This window comes from Mytilus californianus, unplaced genomic scaffold (genome assembly GCF_021869535.1).
Source record: "Mytilus californianus isolate M0D057914Y unplaced genomic scaffold, xbMytCali1.0.p SCAF_4, whole genome shotgun sequence".
Classification (NCBI taxonomy): domain Eukaryota; kingdom Metazoa; phylum Mollusca; class Bivalvia; order Mytilida; family Mytilidae; genus Mytilus; species Mytilus californianus.
Window position 1 is genome coordinate 98,327,466 of NW_026262690.1, and position 18,387 is coordinate 98,345,852.

Sequence of the window (18,387 nt, forward strand, 5' to 3'; positions counted from 1 at the left end):
TAAAGAAATATGTAGGAAAGAACAGACTGTTTCAGAGAAATTGGCTGATTAGATATGACAGACTTTTGTACTCTCCTTCAAAAGAAAGAGCTTATTGTATATGTTGTGCTCTAGTCAGGGTTGACAATTTGGAAACCCTAGCATACAAACCATTAACTGATATGGCACATGCTTGTACTAGACTAAACGAACATTTCGGCCAGGATGACGAACCTTGTCAAAAGGGCCACGCTGGGGCAAGAGCCAAAGCACAACTTTTCCTTGACAATATTGAGAAAAAGACAGTTGATATACAAACTTTTGTTGATGCACTGATGCTGGTGCATGATAATTTACATTTGAAATAGATGTGATCATTGACATGTTTGAATCCACGAAAAAGAAATTAGAATCAATTTTTGTAAGTCCTGTTTAACCATTTGATTTAATTGTTATTATTTTCATGACATTATTATCAATAAAACAAAATTGAATTTTTATGAGAGTTTGTAAGGTGGCCTCCACCTGACACATTTCTGGATCCGCCCCTGTTATGCCCCTTTATAACTTGGAAAATTGCTAATTATTTCTTTTCCTCACTCTAACTTATGTTTTCCTCATCTAAATTTTATGAATAACTTATGTTTTCCTCATCTAAATTTTATGAAGCTCATAAACAATTCTCAGAACCAAAACTTTCAGACAGAGTTCGAATTTGGGCAGTGAGTCACTTATTGTTCTAGAGTTATGCCCCTTTATAACTTAGAAAATTGCTAACTTTAAATTTCAGTATTCAAATTTTATGAAACTCATACACAATGCTAAGAACCAAATCTCACAGACAGATTTCTAATTTTGGCAGTGAGTCATTTACCGTTTTAGAGTTATGCCCCTTTTTAACTTGAAAAATTGCAAAGTTTGAGGGGGGCATACGTGTCCTCAATCACATTCTTCTTTTATTATATAATGTTGTGCTGTTACACCACTATCCTAGGTTAAAGGAGGGCGGCGTGCCCCCAAACAATGCTATACCCCACCATTATGTATGTGCCTGTCCCAAGTCAGGAGCCTGTATTTCAGTGGTAGTTTGTTGCTGTATATCATTTTTTATGCCCCCGTCTGTCAGTCTGTCCGTCCGTACGTCAGTACGTCCTAAAATTGGTTTCCGTTCTCTACCTTTGTTTTGCCTCAACCAAATATTATGAAACTTATACACAATGCTTATTACCACAAAACACAGATCAAGTTTGAATTTTGGTGGCGTCACTTTACCGTTGTAGAGTTATGCCCTTTTTACAAATGGAAAAATTGCTGAATTTTTCGTTTCCGTTCTCTAACTTTAGTTTGCCTCAACCAAATGTTTTGAAACTTATACACAATGCTTATTACCATAAAACACAGATCAAATTTGAATTTTGGTGGCATCACTTTACCGTTGTAGAGTTATGCCCCTTTACAAATTGAAAAATTGCTGAATTTTTATGCCCCCGCTGTAGCGGTGGGGGCATTAAGTTTTACCCTTGTCTGTCTGTACGTACGTACGTACATCCGTCCGTCCGTACGTCCCAACATTGGTTTCCGTTCTCTTACTTGAGTTTGCCTCAACCAAATGTTATGAAACTTATACACAATGCTTATTTCCACAAAACACAGATCAAGTTTGAATTTTGGTGGCATCGTTTTAACTGTTCTAGAGTTATGCCCCTTTATAAATGGAAAAATTGCAAAATTTTTAGTTTCCGTTCTCTAACTTAAGTTTGCCTCATCCAAATGTTATGAAACTTATACACAATGCTTATTACCACAAAACACAGATCAAGTTTGAATTTTGGTGGCATCACTTTACCGTTGTAGAGTTATGCCCTTTTTACAAATGGAAAAATTGCTGAATTTTTCGTTTCCGTTCGCTAACTAGTTTGCCTCAACCAAATGTTTTGAAACTTATGCACAATGCTAATTACCACAAAACACAGATCAAGTTCCAATGTCCAGAAACTACAAAAATGCTTGTTTTTGGCCCCTTTTTGGCCCCTCATTTCTAAACTGTTGGTACCATAACCCTCAAAATCAATCCCAACCTTCCTTTTGTGGTATTGAACCTTCTGGTAAAAATTCTTAGAGATCCATTCACTTAAACTCAAGTTATTGTCCGGAAACCAAATGTGTCTTCGGACGACGGTCACTTTTAACGTTCTAGAGTTATGTCCCTTTACAAATGGAAAAATTGCTGAATTTTTCGTTTTCGTTCTCTAACTTAAGTTTGCCTCAACTAAATGTTATGAAACTTACAAACAATGCTTATTACCACAAAACTCAGATCAAGTACAAATTTGGGTAGTGTCACTTTTACCGTTCTTCAGTTATGTCCCTTTATAACTATATGATATGCAAGCGGGGGCATCATCTGTTTCCCATGGACACATTCCCCATTTTTTTTTATTGTTTTGTACTTAAATCAGGCTGTTATTGTTATCTCATTTGAATTGTTTTATCTTTGTCATTTTGGGGCCATTTATAGCTTGCTATGTGGTATGGGTTTTGCTCATTGTTGAAGGCCTTACACGGTACAGTGACCTATAGTTGCTTAACTTCTAGGTAATTTTGTCTCTGGTGGAGAGTTGTCTCATTGGCAATCATCTTCTTATTTTTATAATAATTATGATAAAATGCTACAAGAAAATTTGCAGTAAAAAAATAATCATGAGAAACACCTTTTTATACGACCGCAAAAATTGAAAATTTTTTGGTCGTATATTGGTATGACGTTGGCGTCGTCGTCGTCGTCTGGCGTCGTCCGGCGTCGTCCGAAGACACATTGGTTTTCGCACTCTAACTTTAGTTTAAGTGAATGGATCTCCATGAAATTTTACCATAAGGTTCAATACCACGAAAGGAAGGTTGGGATTGATTTTGGGGGTTATGGCACCAACAGTTAAGGAATTAGGGGCCAAAAAGGGGCCAAAAATAAGCATTTTTGTAACTTCCAGACAATAACTTGTGTGAAAGTGTATGGATCTCTCTGACATTGTACCACAAGGTTCCATATCACAAAGGGAGGCTGTAATTGATTTTGGGGGTAATTGCCTCAAAATTTTAGGAATTAGGGGCCAAAAAAGGGGCAAAAAACAAGCATTTTTCTAGTTTCATGACAATAACTTGTGTGTAAGTGTTTGGATATTTCTGAAATTGTACTACAAGGTTCCATATCACAAAGGGAAAGCTGGAATTGAGTTTGTGGGTAATTGCCCGAAACGTTTAGGAATAGGGGGCCACAAAGGGGCCAAAAATAAGCATTTTTCTAGTTTCCAGACAATAACTTGTGTTCAAGTGTATGGATCTCTCTGAAATTGTACTGCAAGGTACCATACCACAAAGGGAAGGCTGGGATTGAGTTTGGGGGTGATGAATCATAAGGGGGTTCAAAAAATTTGGGGGGGGGGATTTTTTTTTTTTCTTTTTTTTTCTTTTTTTCCTTTTTTTTTTCTTTTAAAATTTTCCATTTTAAGTTGGTTATTTCTGATTAATATTTAAAAGCAAATAATAATGATATGGTAGGAGATACACACCAAACAGGATGTGTAAATTATTATATAATAAGTATTGCGCAATAGCAAGAAATCTTCAATTGCACAGTATTGCGCAATAGCAAGAAATATCCAATAGCACAATATTGCGCCATAGCAAGAAATTGTCAATTGTACAGTATTGCACAATAGCAAGAAATATTCAATTGCACAGTATTGTGCAAAAGAAGATACTTCGTATAAATTGCTTATTTCTTGATCAATTTCAATGGGGTTTTATTCTTGAATTCTTGGGGTTCTTTAATATGCTGAATCTAACCGTGTATTAAGTTTTTGGATTTTGGGCCCCGTTTTTAAATTGGTCCACACTGAGGTCCAAAGGGTCCAAAATTTAACTTTGTTTGATTTCATCAAAAATTGAATTATTGGTATATGCCGAATCTAACCGTGTATTTAGATTCTTAATTTTTGGTTCCGTTTTCAAATTGGTCTACATTAAGGTCAAAAGGGTCCAAAATTAAACTTAGTTTGATTTTAACAAAAATTGAATTTTTAGGGTTCTTTGATATGCTGAATCTAAACATGTATTTAGATTTTTGATTATGGGCCCAGTTTTCAAGTTGGTCCAAATCGGGGTCCAAAATTAAACTTTGTTTGATTTCAACAAAAATTGAATATATGGGGTTCTTTGATATGCTGAATCTAACCATGTATTTAGATTTTTGATTTTTGGGCCCCGTTATCAACTTTGTCCACATTGAGGTCAAAAGGGTCCAAAATTAAACTTTGTTTGATTTCATCAAAAATTGAATTCTTGGGGTTCTTTGATATGCTGAATCTAACCATGTATTTAGATTTTTTATTTGTGGACCCGCTATCAAATTGGTTCATATTGAGTTCAAAAGGGTCCAAAATTAAACTTTGTTTGATTTCATCAAAAATTGAATTATTGGGGTTCTTTGATATGCCAAATCTAACCGTGTATTTAGATTTTTAATTTTGGGTCCTGTTTTTAAATTGGTCTACATTAAGGTCCAAAGGGTCCAAAATTAAACTTAGTTTGATTTTAACAAAAATTGAATTATTGGGGTTCTTTGATATGCTGAATCTAAACATGTGTTTAGATTTTTGATTATGGGCCCAGTTTTCAAGTTGGTCCAAGTTGGGGTCCAAAATTAAACTTTGTTTGATTTCAACAAAAATTGAATATATGGGGTTCTTTGATATGCTGAATCTAAACATGTATTTAGATTTTAGACTTTTGGCCCAGTTTTCAAGTTGGTCCAAATTGGGGTCCAAAATTAAACTTTGTTTGATTTCAACAAAAATTGAATATATGGGGTTCTTTGATATGCTGAATCTTACCATGTATTTAGATTTTTTATTTGTGGGCCCGCTATCAAATTGGTTCATATTGAGGTCAAAAGGGTCCAAAATTAAACTTTGTTTGATTTCATCAAAAATTTAATTATTGGGGTTCTTTGATATGCCAAATCTAACCGTGTATTTAGATTTTTAATTTTGGGTCCTGTTTTTTAAATTGGTCTACATTAAGGTCCAAAGGGTCCAAAATTAAACTTAGTTTGATTTTAACAAAAATTGAATTTTTGGGGTTCTTTGATATGCTGAATCTAAACATGTGTTTAGATTTTTGATTATGGGACCAGTTTTCAAGTTGGTCCAAGTTGGGGTCCAAAATTAAACTTTGTTTGATTTCAACAAAAATTGAATATATGGGGTTCTTTGATATGCTGAATCTAAACATGTATTTAGATTTAAGATTTTTGGCCCAGTTTTCAAGTTGGTCCAAATTGGGGTCCAAAATTAAACTTTGTTTGATTTCAACAAAAATTGAATATATGGGGTTCTTTGATATGCTGAATCTTACCATGTATTTAGATTTTTTATTTTGTGGACCCGCTATCAAATTGGTTCATATTGAGGTCAAAAGGGTCCAAAATTAAACTTTGTTTGATTTCATCAAAAATTGAATTATTGGGGTTCTTTGATATGCCAAATCTAACCGTGTTTTTAGATTTTTAATTTTGGGTCCCGTTTTTTAAATTGGTCTACATTAAGGTCCAAAGGGTCCAAAATTAAACTTTGTTTGATTTAAACAAAAATTGAATTCTTGGGGTACTTTGATATGCTGAATCTAAACATGTGTTTAGATTTTTGATTATGGGACCAGTTTTCAAGTTTGTCCAAGTTGGGGTCCAAAATTAAACTTTGTTTGATTTCAACAAAAATTGAATATATGGGGTTCTTTGATATGCTGAATCTAACCATGTATTTTGATTTTGGACATTGGACCATAATAGGTAAATTAAAAAAATTCAAGTTCTTAGACCACATTCTTTCTGTGTCAGAAACCTATGCTGTGTCAAATATTTAATCACAATCCAAATTCAGAGCTGTATCAAGCTTAAATGTTGTGTCCATACTTGCCCCAACTGTTCAGGGTTCGACCTCTGCGGTCGTATCAAGCTGCGCCCAGCGAAGCATTTTATTGTGCTATGATTTAAAACAAATTTTGAGACACATGTTTTTATGAAAAAATATCTATAGGTATAATCATGATTTTATGACTTGAAAAATTCTGGTAAAAAAACCACACGAGAAATTTGAGAAACATGTTTTTGTGCTTTGATTTAAACGAAAATTGATCAAAAATGTATAGAAACAATATGTTATATGCTATTCCAAATTCATTCCCTGAGTCAAAAGTTATCCGTCAGCTGCTTTTTTTAAAATGACTCCCGAAATGCAGTGATTTGATTTTAATGAAACTTGATATTTATAGAGAACATATCCTGAATTATTTCCTGGTGTCAAAATTTACAAAAAAAATGATACCCCATGAACATGCATTGGTTTGTTTGGATCAGTATAAATTATTTGCTTCTGTGCCAAACCTAGAAATTTTCACAATGTGCCCTTACTGATGTGTCAGTTTTCTAGTTTCTTAATGTATACATTTACATTTATGTAGAAATGTTTAGTGCTTATGTACCTACTGACAAGTTCACCTTAATATTGGGCAGTGACCTTTGAGCTCTGTAAATTCAGAAATTATTGTGTGCATTTATTTATTGAGATTTTTGAAGAAAGGACAAAAATATGTGATTAATTATTGCGATTCAGGAAAATCTGCATACATATATATATATATGTATCAGATATCAGAATGCAAGCTCTAATTATTGCGTTACTCACCCAGTCGCATTATTCCCAATTATAAAAACCTCAAATAATTTCTGAATTTACATTACTTACTCTACTAGAATATTTATGCCTCTGCCATAGCGGAGGGGGCATTAAGTTTTACCCTTGTCCGTCTGTACGTCCGTCCGTACGTCCATCCGTACATCCCAAAATTGGTTTCCGTTCTCTAACTTTAGTTTGCCTCAACCAAATGTTATGAAACTCGTACACAATGCTTATTACCACAAAACACAGATCAAGTTGCGTCACTATAACTGTTCTAGAGTTATGCTCCTTTACAAATGGAATAAACTGCTTCGCCAAGCGCAGCTGGATACGACCGCAAAGGTCCAACCCTGAACAGTTGGGGCAAAAATGGACACATTATTCGCGCTTGATACAGGTCTGAATTTGGATTGTAATTAAATATTTGACACATTATAGGTTTCTGACACAGAATAAATGTGTCAAAGAACTTGAAATTGGTTGTATGATTTGAATTTATATTAAATTGAAGATTTCTTGATGTTGTGCAATACACTGTGCTGTTGCGCAATACTTAGTAAATCTGTTTTGAGACTATATACAAAGAATTAGCAAAATAAATTGTGACCCCCAATTTTTTTCTTTGCAAAATTGACAATTTCTTAAATCTTGAGGAAAAAAAATTGACCCCCCCCATCCCAAATTTTTTATTAACCCCCCAAAAACATTTTTTTTTTACCCCCCTCTAAAAAAATGATATTTGAAGAGAATTTTCTTTTTCAGTTATCAACAAAAAATTCTCAAAGGGATCAGAAATACAATATTCACACCATATTGTAGCATCTGACCTTTCACAGGATTTTTCAGAATTGTATGTCCAAATTCTCCTGTAAGACATTTTTGGAAAACTCTAAACCCCAACAGCCTATATATCGATACTATTTACTTATATTTTGGCATTGCACAAGGTAGGTCATTTTTCCGACTGTTTATGATGTCTTTACACTAAATCTGTTTGATGTGTAATGATTGATACTTCAATTTAGGAGAACATGATTTATTTATTTGTTGTAATTGGCTTTGAACTAGCTTTCAGTAAATGTGAGTATTTCTGTGCTTTGTGTCCATTGTTTTGATGTAAGTTGTTTCGTAACGATCTTTTGAGTTAAGCCAATTGTTTTCCTCATCTAAATTTTATGAAGCTCATACACAATTCTCAGAACCAAAACTTTCAGACAGAGTTCGAATTTGGGCAGTGAGTCACTTATTGTTCTAGAGTTATGCCCCCTTATAACTTAGAAAATTGCTAACTTAAAATTTCCGTATTCAAATTTTATGAAACTCATACACAATGCTAAGAACCAAATCTCACAGACAGATTTCTAATTTTGGCAGTGAGTCATTTACCGTTTTAGAGTTATGCCCCTTTTTAACTTGAAAAATTGCAAAGTTTGAGGGGGGCATACGTGTCCTCAAACACATTCTTCTTTTATTATATAATGTTGTGCTGTTACACCACTGTCCTAGGTTAAAGGAGGGTGGCATGCCCCCAAACAATGCTATACCCCACCATATTATGTATGTGCCTGTCCCAAGTCAGGAGCCTGTATTTCAGTGGTAGTTGTTTGTTGCTCTATATCATTTTTTTATGCCCCCGTCTGTCAGTCTGTCCGTCCGTACGTCAGAACGTCCTAAAATTGGTTTCCGTTCTCTACCTTTGTTTTGCCTCAACCAAATATTATGAAACTTATACACAATGCTTATTACCACAAAACACAGATCAATTTTGAATTTTGGTGGCATCACTTTTACTGTTCTAGAGTTATGCCCCTTTACAAATGGAAAAATTGCTGAATTTTTCGTTTCCGTTCTCTAACTTTAGTTTGCCTCAACCAAATGTTATGAAACTTATACACAATGCTTATTACCATAAAACACAGATCAAATTTGAATTTTGGTGGTGTCACTTTACCGTTGTAGAGTTATGCCCCTTTACAAATGGAAAAATTGCTGAATTTTTATGCCCCCGCCGTAGCGGTGGGGGCATTAAGTTTTACCCTTTTCTGTCTGTACGTACGTACTTACGTACGTCCGTACGTCCCAACATTGGTTTCTGTTCTCTAACTTGAGTTTGCCTCAACCAAATGTTATGACACTTATACACAATGCTTATTACCACAAAACACAGATCAAGTTTGAATTTTGGTGGCATCGTTTTAACCGTTCTAGAGTTATGCCCCTTTATAAATGGAAAAATTGCAAAATTTTTAGTTTCCGTTCTCTAACTTTAGTTTGCCTCTACCAAAAGTTTGAAACTTATGCACAATGCTAATTACCACAAAACACAGATCAAGTTCCAATGTCCAGAAACTACAAAAATGCTTGTTTTTGGCCCCTTTTTGGCCCCTAATTCCTAAACTGTTGGTACCATAACCCTCAAAATCAATCCCAACCTTCCTTTTGTGGTATTGAACCTTCTGGTAAAAATTCTTAGAGATCCATTCACTTAAACTCAAGTTATTGTCCGGAAACCAAATGTGTCTTCGGACGACGGTCACTTTTAACGTTCTAGAGTTATGTCCCCTTACAAATGGAAAAATTGCTGAATTTTTCGTTTTCGTTCTCTAACTTAAGTTTGCCTCAACTAAATGTTATGAAACTTACAAACAATGCTTATTACCATAAAACTCAGATCAAGTACAAATTTGGGTGGCGTCACTTTTACAGTTCTTTAGTTATGTCCCTTTATAACGTTATATGCAAGCAAGAGCATCATCCCATGGACACATTCCCCATTTTTTTTTATTGTTTTGTACTTAAATCAGGCTGTTAGTGTTATCTCATTTGAATTGTTTTATCTTTGTCATTTTGGGGCCATTTATAGCTTGCTATGTGGTATGGGTTTTGCTCATTGTTGAAGGCCTTACACGGTACAGTGACCTATAGTTGCTTAACTTCTAGGTAATTTTGTCTCTGGTGGAGAGTTGTCTCATTGGCAATCATCTTCTTATTTTTATAATAATTATGATAAAATGCTACAAGAAAATTTGCAGTAAAAAAATAATCATGAGAAACACCTTTTTGTGCTATGATTTAAAACAAATTTTGAGAAACATGTTTCTATGAAAAAATATCTATAGGTATAATCATGATTTTATGACTTGAAAAATTCTGGTAAAAAAACCACACGAGAAATTTGAGAAACATGTTTTTGTGCTTTGATTTAAACGAAAATTGATCAAAAATGTATAGAAACAATATGTTATATGCTATTCCAAATTCATTCCCTGAGTCAAAAGTTATCTGTCAGCTGCTTTTTTTAAAATGACTCCCGAAATGCAGTGATTTGATTTTAATGAAACTTGATATTTATAGAGAACACATCCTGAATTATTTCCGGGTGTCAAAATTTACAAAAAAAATGATACCCCATGAACATGCATTGGTTTGTTTGGATCAGTATAAATTATTTGCTTCTGTGCCAAACCTAGAAATTTTCACAATGTGCCCTTACTGATGTGTCAGTTTTCTAGTTTCTTAATGTATACATTTACATTTATGTAGAAATGTTTAGTGCTTATGTACCTACTGACAAGTTCACCTTAATATTGGGCAGTGACCTTTGAGCTCTGTAAATTCAGAAATTATTGTGTGCATTTATTTATTGAGATTTTTGAAGAAAGGACAAAAATGTGTGATTAATTATTGCGATTCAGGAAAATCTGCATACATATATATATATATGTATCAGATATCAGAATGCAAGCTCTAATTATTGCGATACTCACCCAGTCGCATTATTCCCAATAATAAAAACCTCAAATAATTTCTGAATTTACATTACTTACTCTACTAGAATATTTATGCCCCTGCCATAGCGGAGGGGGCATTAAGTTTTACCCTTGTCCGTCTGTACGTCCCAAAATTGGTTTCCGTTCTCTAACTTTAGTTTGCCTCAACCAAATGTTATGAAACTCGTACACAATGCTTATTACCACAAAACACAGATCAAGTTGCGTCACTATAACTGTTCTAGAGTTATGCTCCTTTACAAATCAAAAATAAACTGCTTCGCCGAGCGCAGCTGGATACGACCGCAAAGGTCCAACCCTGAACAGTTGGGGCAAAAATGGACACAATATTCAAGCTTGATACAGGTCTGAATTTGGATTGTAATTAAATATTTGACACATTATAGGTTTCTGACACAGAATAAATGTGTCAAAGAACTTGAAATTGGTTGTATGATTTGAATTTATATTAAATTGAAGATTTCTTGATGTTGTGCAATACACTGTGCTGTTGCGCAATACTTAGTAAATCTGTTTTGAGACTATATACAAAGAATTAGCAAAATAAATTGTGACCCCCAATTTTTTTCTTTGCAAAATTGACAATTTCTTAAATCTTGAGGAAAAAAAATTGACCCCCCGTCCCAAATTTTTTTTTTAACCCCCCAAAAACATTTTTTTTACCCCCCTCTAAAAAAATGATATTTGAAGAGAATTTTCTTTTTCAGTTATCAACAAAAAATTCTCAAAGGGATCAGAAATACAATATTCACACCATATTGTAGCATCTGACCTTTCACAGGATTTTTCAGAATTGTATGTCCAAATTCTCCTGTAAGACATTTTTGGAAAACTCAAACCCCAACAGCCTATATATCGATACTATTTACTTATATTTTGGCATTGCACAAGGTCGGTCATTTTTCCGACTGTTTATGATGTCTTTACACTAAATCTGTTTGATGTGTAATGATTGATACTTCAATTTAGGAGAACATGAATTATTTATTTGTTGTAATTGGCTTTGAACTAGCTTTCAGTAAATGTGAGTATTTCTGTGCTTTGTGTCCATTGTTTTGATGTAAGTTGTTTCGTAACGATCTTTTGAGTTAAGCCAATTGCAACTGATTTTTACAGTTTGTTCTTTGTTGTGCTGTAACACCACTGTCCAAGGTTGAGGGAGGGTTGATCGCTCCCAAACATGTTTAACCACTCCACATTCTTTATGTGCTTGTCCCAAGTCAGGAGCCTGTAGTTCAGTGGTTGTCATTGGTTTATGTCTGTAGTATTTGAAGGCTGTTAGTTTTTCGCAATTGAATTGTTTCACATTTTTTATGTTGCAGCCTTTTATAGCCAACTATAAACGTATGGGTTTTACTCACTGTTGAATGCCTATAATTGCTTACATCCACTTTATTTGAACTTCGATGGATAGTTGTCTCATTGGCAATCATACCACATCTCCTTATTTTTATATAGCCAAAGGAAGACTGTGAGGTACTGAATGAAAACAATAAACAAGTAATAAAAATTATGGTCTAGAAGTTGAAACTTCGATGCTGAAATTTTGAACAAGAAATATAGTGGCTCAGTTTTTAGTAGAAGAAATTTTGTCTGAAACTGCTTTAACTTTTTAAATTTTTAGTCCAATTACCCTTTATCAAAAATAAATGAGCTAGAATTGCAATTCAAACTTTGTTTTGATAATGAAAATAAATTTTGACCCAAAGTTTTGAAAGAATTTGCCCTAACCTTTACAGTTTTTTAATCGACTGCAAAATTTAATATAGTAGTATAATGGTATGACGTTGTCGTTGTCTTCGTCCAAAGACGTTTGGTTTCCAGACAATAACTTGAGTATAAATGAATGGATCTCTATGAAATTGTACCACAAGGCTCCATACCACAAAAGGAAGGTTGAGATTGATTTGGGGGGTTATAGTTCTAACTGTTTAGAAAATTAGGGGCCAAAAACAAGTATTTTTCTTGTTTCGGGACAATAACTTGTGTATAAGTGTATGTATCTCTATGAAATTGTACCACAAGGTTCCATACCAAAAGAAGGAAGGTTGGGATTGATTTTTGGGGTTATTGCCCTAACAGTTTAGGAAAAAGGGGCCAAAAATAATACTTATCTTTTTCCTCATATAAATTGCTTATTTCTTGACCAATTCAATGGGGTTAATTCATAGTCTTGAATTCTTGGGGTTCTATGCTGAATCTAACCTTGTTTTTAGATTTTAGATTTTGAGCCGTGTTTTTAAATTGGTCCACATTAAGGTCCAAAGGGTCAAAAATTAAACTTTGTTTGATTTCATCAAAAATTGAATTATTTGGGGTTAATTGAAATGTGGAAACTTAAGTGTGTTTAGATTTTTAATTTTGGGCCCCATTTTCAAATTGGTCCACATTAAAGTCATATGAAACTTCAAATAAAAAAGTTGAATATGTTTTATATAATTGAATGGCAGTTTTACTATAAAACAAGTGGACCCGAACTTTCTTGTAAAAGAACGTCCTTCCATATTATCAAAATCTTCATAAATGCACTGCTATTGAATAATTGTCCTCCCTTACACTAATTCACTGATGCTTTCCTGTATGCAGTGACTTTAACTATGAGACCACTTGTTAGAACTTCGGCCACCGCAAAGCGCAAGTGCGAGGGGAAAACAGTGATGAAAGAATGTAAACAAACCTGCACTAAAAGGTAAAAAGTGATACCTGATTCTTAAAGAACAAATTTAATACAATAAATCATTTAACAACTGTGAAGGAAAAGTTTAATTAACAAATGGGAACACCTGGAAAATATAAAAATAAATATTATGGCTCTATTCATTCACTTATTTATCATGTGCTTCACATGCTCTATGTTGATTGTTTATCAATGTCACAATCTGATAAACTTCCGAAACAAACTTGAAAGTTAATGAGCTTGCGATCAGCAAACACTGAATGAAATGTTATTTGTCGATAATACGTTATAGATTTGTAATAAATATAATAAACTTGCATACAGGACTTAGTTTAGTATATATGCTTGCATTGGTTCAATAATTTCGATAATATTGAAATTACAATCAACTCGTTTTATATGACTATAAGGTCCAAAGGGTCCAAAATAAAATTGAATTCTTAGAGTTCTTTGATATGCTGAATCTAACCCTGTGTTTAAAAAAAAAAGTTAAAAAGAAAACTAACGGCCTAATTTAAAACAAAACAATTTGCAAATAACAAATATGACAGACATGAACCAACAACAACCACTGCACTACAGGCTCCTGACTTGGGACAGGCACATACACATTCATTCTTGTCAGAAACCTATGCTATGTCAAATATTAAATCACAATCCAAATTCAGAGCTGTATTGCAAAATTAATAGAAATTGTAAGTAGATTCATAGTAAAAAAATGGATACAACATCAAATTCCAGTTATAGAGAAGAAATTATGTATAAAATTTACTGTTCATTATTAGATATTTTAAATAAATAATTAAAGGTTATAGTTTTATAGATTTTTATAAGGCATTATATTTAAGGGGCATTAGCTGTCAAATTCATGTTCATTGATTTGACTCAAATTCTCATATTTGATTTATTACATGCTAAAACATATATCCAAATTACAAAAAGTCTGAAATAAACAATTAAAGGGGCATAAGCTACAAGATATATAAAAAAAAATAAAATATGATTGTTTTTGTTCAATCTTTAATGAAAGTGAAATAGTGAAATAATAATTCGCTTTTAGCAGCCAGTTTGGTTCAATTTTGTCAAAATAAGCAAAGAAACATCACTGGTGAATTATTCACTTGCAAGTGAATAATTCGATCTCATTGAATCGGTATTCATGTGACCTTCAATTTAACCCCTTAAAAAAATCAGGAAATTTTTATTGATGAGTAAATTGCCAACAAACTTTGAAACATTGATGCTATCCCTTGATAAAATATGGGTAATGAGATCATTGAATATTCATAAGTGGATGCGGTTCAGCATTATATCTGATTTTGCAGTTTTCTTCTGGAGAATATAATTATACACAACTGGTATATATACGCAGATTGAGTCAGTGTAATGCATAGATTCCAGAAGAGTCATTGACTGGCCTGACTCATGCAGACTCCTCTGAGTATGGCTATCTATTGTTTACTTAAGATCCAAAGCAGAATGGTCATGTTAGGTTAAACATTGTAATTTGTAGAAACTATGTTTTTAAATTAAGAATTTTTCTCAGATTTAAATGTAGCTTAAGCCTTTGAAGAATATGAATGTTACCATGAAAATGAATCGTTATGATATAATTTTCATTACAGGATGAGTTACAGATAGAAGCTGTTTCTGTTGGTGCTATTTTATCTGATTATCAGCGAGTAAGAGTGGAACATGTGTAAGATTTTCTTTTCAAAATGTTTGTATGAAAAGCGAGATACAAATAAGTAAGGTTGCCTGCTGCTGGATAACTCGGCCTAAAACAAACTCGGCCTATAACAAACTTGAACTATAACTAACTCGGAATATAACAAACTTGGCCTACCATTATTTATATAAAGATTTAAAGTGAACAATATCAGGCTATGCTTTGTAGATTGTGTTTTTCACTAGTTTTTTTCTACTTAGTTTTATTTTTCATTAAGGAATGACTGTAATATTTTTCTGTCTCTGAAGAAATAACATAAATAATGTGGTGCACACTGAATAACCCCCATAGCGTGTTATTTAAAAGTGTGCACCACATTTTTGAGGTTATTTCGAATAGACAGAAAAAATGTTGCAGTCATTCCTTATAATTTAATTCTAAATTCCATTTTTAAGGAGTCAATCTTGAAAAAAACGTTGATGAGGTCATGGTCACATGACAGAATTATGTCTATGAGCTGATAGACAAAAACGTTCAGCCAATCAGAAGACGTGTTACATCCAAAATAAAATTATTATTTTATAACAACTTTCATTGACTTTATATATATGAATTTACGAGTTTTAATAAATATTTTTGAAAACAAATATGAAAATAGTCTTTAAATAAACTTAGATCCATAAGATATTGTTATATATGTGTTTATAATGAATAAAGTTTAATTGAAAAAAAGCTTTTGTTTGAATTGTTTTACATTTGTCATTTCGGGGCCTTTTATAGCTGACTTTGCGGTATGGGCTTTGCTGTACGGTGACCTATAGTTGTTAATTTCTGTGTCATTTGGTCTATTGTGGAGAGTTAAAAAAACGTTGTCTCATTGGCAATCAATTCTTTTTATATTTACCTTTTCAGACAGGAAACTTGTCTTCAGACATAATTGTACGTAACCCGATAATTGCAATATATATATAGTAAAGTTTATGAAATATTGTTTGATATGAAATTTGGAACTACAACAACTTATTAATAAATAATAACAACATACTCCAGAACTACTAAAAGATTTCAATTATAAACGATCTTATTATGAAATAATGCCAAAGATAAAACTAACCGTAACATATGATAAAGTAATTAGTGAAATGAAAATTAGATATTTGTCAAGGAACATAATAAAAATAAGGAGATGAGGTATGATTGCCAATGAGACAACTATCCATCAAAGTTCAAATAAAGTGGATGTAAGCAATTATAGGCAACCATACGGCCTTCAACAATGAGAAAAACCCATACCGTATAGTCGGCTATAAAAGGCCCCGACATGAAAAATATGAAACAATTCAATTGAGAAAACTAACGACCTTATTTATAAAAAAACAACGAAAAACAAATATGACAGACATGAACCAACGACAACCACTGAACTACAGGCTCCTGACTTGGGACAGGCACATAAAGAATGTGGTGGGGTTAAACATGTTTGTGAGTGCTCAATCCTTCCTTTAACCTGGTACAATGGTGTAACAGTACAACATAAGAAACAAACTATAAAAATCAGTTGAAAAAGGCTTAACTCATCAGATCGATACAAAGCAAAAAACATCAAACATGAACACAGACCGGACGTGGCAGGGTATTTATTCATCCCTCATCCCTAACAACAGAAATGACACTAAGTACAGATCTGAGAGTACTTGTAGTTACTGACAGCTATTTAAAAGCCAATAACAACTATTAAAAAAAATCATGTATCTAAGTACAATATCAATCAGCACACATCCAACATCCAATGGATTTAGTGTAAAGACGTCATTAACAGTCAGAGAAAAACATGACCTTGTGTAATGCCAAAATAAAGGATCGACAGATTGTAGTACTGTTTAAGTGCATATGTGTATAACAAAACTATTAGTATGATTTTAATTTACTGATAACAAAATCAATAACTCTGTTTTCCTACTCTTGTAATATGTTCAAAATAATTTATTTTAACAAAGTACTGATAATTAATTTCAAATAAAGTATATAACATTGTTTATCATAATTAATATATTCATCTGGTAGTCCAAGTTTGTTATAGGCCGATTTTGTGAGGTTGATTTTTTTATAGTCAGAGTTTTTTATGGGCCGAGTTTTCAGGGAGTCAGGTTGCCTTGGGTCTGAATTATTATGTTAGGTTACTGCAGTATTGAAGCAGGTTGCCTATTGATTTCCTTTATTTCAGTTAAAAAAAATGACTTTAAATTATTGAAGTGTAGTTTAGTTAAGTTTAAACATATTTTATTTACTCAAAGTAAAATGGATTGGACACAAGTAAACCATACTTATGAAGTCTAGCAATATATAACATTTTAATACAATGTCAATATGAGCATGCAATATTTAAAAGTTAACAATAATTTAGGAGTCTAGCTATTGAAAAAAAGGGTGACCAAAATATTAACTGCAAAATTGGTAATGTTGATATGTGAATGTACAGCAAATTCACTCTTCAATATCATATGACAAGAAATCTCTTAGACCTTTTGATAAATTCAAATACACGTTTAAATATCTGGTTATATTTTTCATTCAAAAGGTTCCGATAACCAGATGTTAGTAACTTAACATTCAATATAAGGTCATCAGGGAGCCATCTAAGATTGTTCATAAGAATATCTCTCTGGTCTGTATATTAAGGGTAGTCGAAGAGGAAATGGTGTACAGTCTCAATGATGCACCCACAAAGACAAGATGAGTCAGCAGTTATATTGACTCTGAACAAGTCATGATTTGAGAAAGATGAGAAGCATCTTAATTGAGTTAGAATTATATTCAGTTTCCTCTGTCCATATCAATAGTGCTTAGGTACACTTACATAATAGTTATTGAAAAACCGGTCATTATCGTGATATATGGACTGCCCAAAGGACAGTGGTATTGACTAAGACAGCGATAATGACTGAGCCGTAGGCGAGGTCATTATCACTGTCGCAGTCAATACCACTGTCCTACGGGCAGTCCATGTATCACGATAATGACCAGTTCTTCAGTAACTATTATGTTTATTTCATTGAGGAACCATGTTTTTAAAAATTCTCATAAATTTAAATTGTTCAAAACAAACTCGAGTTATTGTACGATTTCTATAGGAAAGAGTGAAGACCAGTCATAGTGATAACTATAAGTCACTACCATTCATTTAAATAAAATTTTTCAGTATATGAAAACAAAATAAAGTTTTCTATAATCTTATAAGTTTATAATTAACAAAATCATATGGTAAACAATATAATAGCTTCAATATAAAATTAAAAATCAGGAAAATGTTTTATTAAAGGGACATCTCTCTAAACAGAGAAACCACGCCCCACCGGTCATTAACATGTAAAATTCTGTTAACAACCGGTTTTCCTGTCCGTTTTTTTCTGTTAAAGACCGATAGAAATTATTACTGAAGAATAAAGAATGTCATGTGGCCCCTTGTTATCCAATAAGGGAAGCTAATTCTTAACCGATATGAAATAATTTTATTTATAGAATTTTTTAATTGGATTT

At 32.9% G+C, this 18,387-nt stretch overlaps 1 protein-coding gene across 3 annotated transcripts in view; it reads left to right on the forward strand.

Annotated features, from left to right (window-relative positions):
• Positions 1–18,387, forward strand: part of LOC127698941 (uncharacterized) — a 278,817-nt gene that overhangs the window by 79,629 nt on the left and 180,801 nt on the right. For all 3 annotated transcript variants that reach the window (XM_052202712.1, XM_052202711.1, XM_052202710.1), the window contains exon 4: positions 14,807–14,880. In XM_052202712.1, coding sequence (XP_052058672.1) covers positions 14,807–14,880 — 74 coding nt within the window. The remainder of the gene's footprint in view (positions 1–14,806; positions 14,881–18,387) is intronic.